The sequence below is a fragment of the Orycteropus afer genome, unplaced genomic scaffold (genome assembly GCF_000298275.1).
Source record: "Orycteropus afer afer isolate SDZICR_OR568_19922 unplaced genomic scaffold, OryAfe1.0 scaffold00040, whole genome shotgun sequence".
Classification (NCBI taxonomy): Eukaryota; Metazoa; Chordata; class Mammalia; order Tubulidentata; family Orycteropodidae; genus Orycteropus; species Orycteropus afer.
Window position 1 is genome coordinate 4,762,044 of NW_006921627.1, and position 8,026 is coordinate 4,770,069.

Here is an 8,026-nt window from a genome sequence, read left to right on the forward strand (position 1 = left end):
GGGTTTGAACCGCCAGCCTTCTGGTTAGCAGTCAAGTGCTTTAGCCACTATGCTACCAGAGCTTCTCATTCAGTGCCTCTTAGCATAAAATCTGATCGCTCATTCTATAGCAGATTGGAATTAAAAAGGAGGGCTATAGGGTTATTAGAGGCAAGCACAATGAAAGAATGACAAAATGCCTGTAAAAGTACAAGTCATAAACATAATTAGAAATAAAATGAATAGTTTTTGTATTTTTATATTGTTTAGAATCATCTAAGCAGGCATATCAGTGACAATAATTCACTAAATGTGAATGTATGTCTAATTTATCAGATGTTTAAAAGATACAACAAAAAGAGGTTTTTCTAAAATGTTACTGAACACAAGAAATATTATGCCTTTTTATTTTCCTTTCAAAAACTTAGTAAGCCATTCACATCAGGAATCTAATTCATGAAAGATATAAAACAGTGCTTTAGCCACTATTAATAAATAAAATTTAACAACAAGGTGTTCTCACCTGCTGAGGATGCTGCATGGGCTGGGAAGATGGAATCCCTGTTAAGCTACTTGAGGCTGGCTGACCTTGGCTCTGCCCCTGTGCCTGAAGCAAACAGGTGGACATAACAAATCAAAGAAATGCACAGAAGATAACTGTATAGAAAACAGGCTTTTGCAATAAATAATTAAGAGCTTATATTAACAAAATGAAACATTAGCTAGATTTAAGTATATATAGGAAGATCTCTGGGGCATCTTAAGAAAAATTTAGAGAATTATTCTGATCTCAGAAAAAAACACAGTGAGTTAAAAATCTAATTTACTGCTGCCGCTCAGGCTATAAGTTTAACTGGTTATATAATAGTAAGAATATAATTAAATTGTTATTAGAAATATAATAATCAGGAAAAAAAGAAGACTATCATTGTGGAAAACTTTTGTATCATTTTTTAAAAAGGTATTTGATAAAATCAATGCTAATCTGGTAGCTTTCACTACTTCTTGTAATGTCATGTTGACTTTTATCAGAAATATAAGAAAATCTGGTATCATCATCAACTGCTAATTACCCAAAGCAATGATTCTCAACCCAGAACAATTCTTTTCCCCTTCCCAGGGGATATCTGACAACATTGAGAGAGATTTTTGGTGGTCACAAATGGGGGAGGGGTGCTACTGCCATCTAGTGGGTAGAGGCCAAGGATGCTGCTAAACATTCTACAGTGCAGAACAGCTCCCCACCACAAAGTAGCCAGCACAAAATGTCATTAGTGTTGAGGCTGAAAAACCCTGACCTAGAGTATCTCAATCATCAAGAAGTTTAAATTTAAATAAAAACAATAAATCTTAATGAGAAAATGAGAAATGAATGCAGCACTACTCTAATAGGCAGGTTAAGGAAATTAAAAGGTCCACTTCAGTTTAGAAGGGAGTTCTACAAAGCTTACTTGTGTATAGTATCACATTCCATTTCAGCTTAACTGCTGTAAATATATATTTCGTTCATTTTGTAATTATGTCTATAAATTAAACATTCTATTTGATATTTGAAAATTCTCTCTGAAAAGTTTAAAGGAGAATGGCCAATAATGCATTAAAATTTACATTAGGGGCTATGACAACTAGAGTACTATTATGAGTATACTCATATTCCCACAGAGTTAATTTTCAAGTTTCTGAATCTTTTTGCTTCTCAGCACTACTCTAATTGTTATTTACTATACATTTTCTGGGGCTGTTTTATGTTCCTGATGTGGGGAAACCATAGGAAAAACAAGAACAACATACAGTACTTTAGAATTAGACTATTTAAAAATAAAAATGTTTTGAATATACAATTGCTATTCCCCTGTACAGATTTTATGAGGCATACATTGGATAAAAGGTATCAAGGGAATACATGAAAAAGTCAACATTAACTCCATTTCTTGAATTCTGTTAACCCATTCTGAATATTCTGTCTTTATTTGGAAGAGAATACATGTGCTCATATACATATTTAAAATTGTTTACAAATTAAATAAAAGGCCTCAGATATCTAGTATTCCTTAGCTTGCAATATATAACACAAATTCTTAACACAAAATAAAACAAACAAACAAAAAATTAGTATCAGCCCTTAATTTTATGGATTAATATTTTATTTGGACATAACAATACATAGACTTGTCTGACTGGTACCTATTCTAAAAGGCATCTTCATTTGTTAAGGGAAATTCATAAACTGTCTCCTTTTTTCTCTGTTTTTTTAAAGATTCCTCTACACTAATGAAGATTCTGTGTATTAATTCTTAACAGTATTCTAAAAGTATTTTCTAATTTCCATTATGTAGAGGGGAAAAAACAACTTTTATCTTTTGAGATATACATATATTTTAAATAGTAGTGTTTCTTTCTAGGGAGAAATAAATACTTCACATTATTATTCCTAAATAATCAATGCTGAGTCAACCTTACATTATAGACTTTTGCATTTTTACAACCAGTTGAAAACATCTTACATGTAAGAAGTGATTTTGATGAGTGACTAAAATTCTAGTTTTTGTTATTTATATTTCAAGGGTCTGCACATACCATAAGTAAATTAGGTAGCTTTCTCTCATGTTATGTTCTTAAATACAAGCTGTTTATAACCCCCAAAAGATGGGAACTCTCTGATAAAATTAAACAATATTCCCCCATAATCCATGACTCAGGAAAAGGAAGGATAGAAAACTTAAATGTAGTGGTGTATAACAGGGTAGTTTAAAAGAATTGTGGAAGTTTTCCTATAACCTGTGGATGGAGTGCAGATCCTCCTGTAGGAAATGAAGCAGCTAAGACCTGCTGAGATGTGGTTCCTTGGGGGAAACAGAAGAAAAGTGGGGATTCTTGTAACATTGTCTGAGGCAGATGGATAAAGGGCAATGAGACGTCAGAGCCAAAAGATGCAGCTGTTCCCCCTGTAGGGGGAGGTGATTGAAAATCACTGGGGTCTGAAGAAGTAATCTGTGAAGAATCACTGGAATATTCGGGGCTTCCTATTGGCCAGTTCTGTCCGATAGGCTCTACCATAGAAATGGTCAATTGTGGGGCATGGTAATTATACTGCTCTTCAGTCACAGGCTGCAGGCGACCATGTAATCCAATGGATTGAGGAGGTGGTTCTTCCTGATTCAAGTCCACTGTAACCTGCCGATTTCGGTAAACATGCTGAGGTACAACTCCACCTCCTTCTCCTGAAGAGGAGCTTGATGTGTGAACATGAAATTCAAATACACAATTGCTTCTACCCTCATTGTTATGAGTTAACACAGCAGGCGCAGAATGAGGAACAAAGACAGGATGAAATTTCAAAAGTGTAGCATCTGTACTGGTAGGTGCAGAAATACTAGAGAGGGGAGATCCTGGACTCACTCCAGAATCTAATCTTAAATTCTGAAGGTGTCCTACCAGGAAAGCCTGTCCAGATGGAAATTCAAAGATAGAACTTGAAGGAGGACCACTTTGTACTGCCTTCTGTTCAGGTATCTGCTTCATAGGACTTGACAATACTGGTGAGTTGTATGCAATGCCATCATACCGTTCTGCCACCTGGGCCTGGTAATGTACCCCAGCTAGATACATTGCTTCCTGAGGAATAAAATAGTGAGCATCTTCTGGAGGTACTAGTGTAGATCTATAGTCACCATAAACTTGAGTTGGTTCAAACATAGGATGGACCTGTATCTCACACGGCTCTCCAGTTATTCTATTGGCCGTTGTACCCAACATAACTACGGTCTCTGGTGTCCAGTTAGTTGGGGTGCCACCAGGTGGAAGAAGATTTTGGCCAACAGTCCTCAGCAGGGGTTGGAAGTGGCGAGTTTGGGCTTCCAGGAAGGACGTGCTCTTACGCCGCTGGGAAATGGCTACCTTCGGTGGACAGGTAGGAGGTGGTGAAAAGGAAACTGGACGTTCATGAATAGTTGGGAAAAATATCTGTGATTCTGGGTATGTTGGGGTCCCCCCACACGGATGCACCATGGACTGAGGCTGTATCAACATGAACAAGACAAGTAATTCATACATTCATATGTAAAATTACATTAGACATGCACAACTGGTTAGCTCTGTGTAACCCTATGAAATGGTTACACTAAATTTATAACTAATAAAGAAATAAAAGTACTTCTGTAAATTATGTGCATAGTAAAAATCCATTAAATACATCCAGGGCCAATGTTAATCTGTGGAACTCTTTGTATTAGATAAGAGCTGCTTTTTCCTACAACTTAACTTTCTTTTCAAAAGGATATGAAATAAACTTTCTAAGTGAATATTCTGTTTTTATTCACAACCAATATGCTTACTCTTTTGACAATGAAAATTGTATCAGTGGAAAAAGACCTAAGAGTTACAGGATGGCAATAAGCCCAAATATTTTTTTATAATGTAAGAAATGTTCTTCACTTTAAGCTACTGTATTGAGTCTTCCTATATTCTATACTTATTTTTTCTGTGCTGTATTAGAGGCTTCAGTGTTATTTTCTCATCAACTCACTCAACTAAACTCACTGCCACTGAGTTGGATCCGACTCATAGCAACCCCTCCTTGGGTTTCTGAGGTGGTATCACTACAGAAGTGGATTGCCCAACCTTCCTTCCGAGGGAGTGGCTGGTGGGTTTGAACCCCTAGCCTTCTGGTTAGCAGTCAAATGCCTTAGGCACTACGCCATCAGAGCTCCATCTCCTCAAATAGAAGTATGTTTTCTGATTAGTCTCCTCGTGTCTATCCCAAACTAGATACAGTTCATAGTTCGACTACGTGAAATGTGTTATACGTGCCAAATCACCAAACGCACATTTTTCTAATCCTAGATAAATGAATATTCTGATTTTGATATTTAGTGTCCAAATTGGGTTAAAAAAACATAAATAACAGCCTGCTTGATCTAACAGCACTTTTTGTTCACAGAAGCAGTTCTAGAGTTAAGACTGTAACTTTAGAATCTTTGCTTGCCAAATGCAACAATGCACACTATAACAGTTATTCACTTTCATGGACTCCTTTTTAAAAAGAGTATGTCAGTTTTTTTCAATAGGTAAGACCACTATCAAAGTTAACAAAGTGGTTCAAATGTTACTTCTTCACAACAACTAAAAAAAGATTTCTATAACTACAGAATCAGAAACACTCTTATTTTATGGTTGTTTATTCCAAAGCCATAAAACATTGTCTTTTTCTTAAATAAAAATTGGAAGATTTGGTGGTTGCTAGATCAGAATCTTAACTACATTTTCTATCTAGAAAAGCAGCAGCAAGGTCCCACAGTGCTTAAAACAATTTTAAAAGATTTATCTTTCATGGATATGGATGAGGCAAAGAAAGTAATAAACTATGTGTGTGATGGAGGCCCATTTCATTAGAGTCCAGGACCAACTCTATTCAATCTGAGAAAAAAATATTTCCATGAGGAACATTATGTGGTCTTTTAGCTTGCTGACACATCACTTGAAGCAGTCAGCAAATTAAAATAAATTTTCATTCCTCAATTACTCTTCATTGACTATGGGAAATAAAATTAATTTATCCAGCTTCATTAATGTATCTTTAGAATAAAGTGAGGAGAAAACATGTTTGGGCATGTTTAATAAAGAAAAAATTTGGTTCTGATCAAGCCAGCAATGAATTTAAAATTAAGTAATATACATTTTTGTACTAAATTATGAAAATACAAAGATATATATGTTGCTAGGGGGTGGGAGATTATAATAAAAGTTAATGTTTTACTGGGCACACAATGACATGTATGAAGGGCATTATAAGCATTCTCTCATTACCTCCTTACTTTCCCCCCTCAAAGCCTTATTACATAAAAGGTTCTTACACCTTTCATACAGGAAGAACTTGTATCCTAAAAATATAATATACAAGCAAGTTTAGTCCTGTTCTTTACTAAACTTCTATTAAAATTCTTGGTGCCTGGATGTATTCATTGGTAATAATTTTTCATTTGTCAGGAAGTTTATGGTTACATACAGTACTGACAAAGAGGGAAGGCAGGCTGGAGCGTCGGTGCTTGCGCAGAGAGGCAGAGTGCATAGGCAGGACACTCTCCAATGCTTTAGAAAGCTTTTCGGCAAAGGTTTCCTCAGGGGCAGTCCGAAGGAGGGAAGGAGAAAGAGGTGCAGACAGCACTGGTGGTGGGGTAGAAGGAGCACTGGGAGAGATGCGGGACAAAGTGGGAACAGCAGAAAGATGGGGAACACAAACCGACATGCTACGGCCACGACGAGGCTAAACAGAAAACAAACATACATGAAAAACACAGTACTTTGAAAACAAAATAACCAAATGTACAATGGTAATAGGGCATAGTTGACATAAAGAAATGTTCCATTCTCCCTCAATTTCAGCAAAATCAATTTTTCCAAGGACAGAATTAACTCCACAGAACATGTCTGGCAGATCATTGCTTTTCTTTCTACTACGGTGGTCAAGTAGAGGGTTTTTTTTTTTTAAGGTATTACTATGATAACAATCTAAATATTCTAAAAATAACACCAATTGTTATGACTGTATGAAAAAGAATGACTGACTAACTGAAGACAGCAGAATAGACAGGGAAAACAATGAATATCAGCTTATAGTTTCATTTATTAATAAACAAAAATGAAATTTGTTAGTTTAAAACACATCATAAGATATAGATTTTGAGGTTGAGTTATTTTGCAAAAGCTCTAAAAAGGCATCAGATTAAAAAAGTTGTTGGCTCACAGACTGCATTTATTATACTTTATCTGTATAGGTAAAAGTCATCTATTAGGAAAAGGTTTCACTTTCTAGAAGACATTCACAAGTGGATATAGGAAACCATCTATACCTTTACTAAAGTAGTCAATGGAAAAGTATCTTAATGTTGAATCTCTTAAGAATAACTTTAAATGTTTTCATGTATATTAGAGATTCAATTTAGCCTTACAAAGTCTGAAGCACCTTAAAAAAAAGGTTTTAATCAGCAATAAAGCAGTATGTCTAATACTGTAAGGTTGTCCTGAGCAAGCTGGTTATTTCCTTTTCTTCCACTGCCATTGAGTCAATTTCAACTCACAGCGACCCTATAGGACAGAGTAGAACTGCTCTATATGGTTTCCATGGCTGTAAATCTTTATGGAAGCAGACTGCCTCAATCTTTTCTCCCATGCAGCAGCTGGTGGGTTTGAACTGCCAACCTTTTGGTTAGCAGCCAAGTGCTTTGACCACTGTGCCACCAGAGCTCCTTGTAATTTCCTTTTAGATACTGTAAACTAATTAGATTTTCCATTTCAAAACTGGATGCATAGAATGCTTTGAGTCAAATTTGCAGCAGATTAGTAGCATATGTATAAGCATCATCGAGTGATTATTTAGTTTCATTCCTGGCTCCATTATTCTCCATTCTTAGTTCCTTTTATTCTTAAATTTTTTAATTCCATTTAAAATTTATATATTATTATTAGCCACCTAGGTTCTTTCTGGAATAAGAGAGGATACTAGTTAATACAATAAAAAATTTTAAAAAATCCTCAATATTTAATAATTCCTTATGATGCATCTATAGAATACTATTGGTAAAAGGCAAGAAATAGTCTGCTTTCAGAGCATCCATAACTATAGCTATGTTTGTGACTCAAATTTAGTATCTTCATAAATGGTCATTCCAGTGTTCATAATCCTATGGTAAGTAAAGCCAAGACATTAACACAATCTTTATAAAGTTTTACTCTATTTTTTTCAAAGTGTACAAACTATAGGTAGTCCACATGTTATAAATGAGACCCATTTCTAAGTGTGTCTTTAAATTGAATTTGCAGATAAGCCAGAACAGGTACATATGGTTCTTATCTAGCCTTATAAGAGTGCAAGAAAAGGGCCCAAATTTGCTGATGATATGATCCTATACCTAGAAAACCCAAGAGATTCAGTCAAAAACCTACTGGAACTAATTGAGGGATTTAGCAAAGTCGCAGGATGTAAGATCAACATCCAAAAATCAGTTGGATTCCTCTACACCAGCAAAGAGATTGCTGAAAAAGAAATAAG

At 35.4% G+C, this 8,026-nt stretch overlaps 1 protein-coding gene across 1 annotated transcript in view; it reads right to left on the reverse strand.

The window, feature by feature from the left end:
* The window catches only part of WNK1 (WNK lysine deficient protein kinase 1), a 206,208-nt gene that overhangs the window by 55,760 nt on the left and 142,422 nt on the right, over positions 1 to 8,026 (reverse strand). Inside the window, 6 exon segments of the mRNA XM_007937044.2 lie at positions 503 to 586; positions 2,758 to 3,996; positions 5,984 to 6,100; positions 6,102 to 6,158; positions 6,160 to 6,207; positions 6,209 to 6,241. Coding sequence (XP_007935235.2) covers positions 503 to 586; positions 2,758 to 3,996; positions 5,984 to 6,100; positions 6,102 to 6,158; positions 6,160 to 6,207; positions 6,209 to 6,241 — 1,578 coding nt within the window.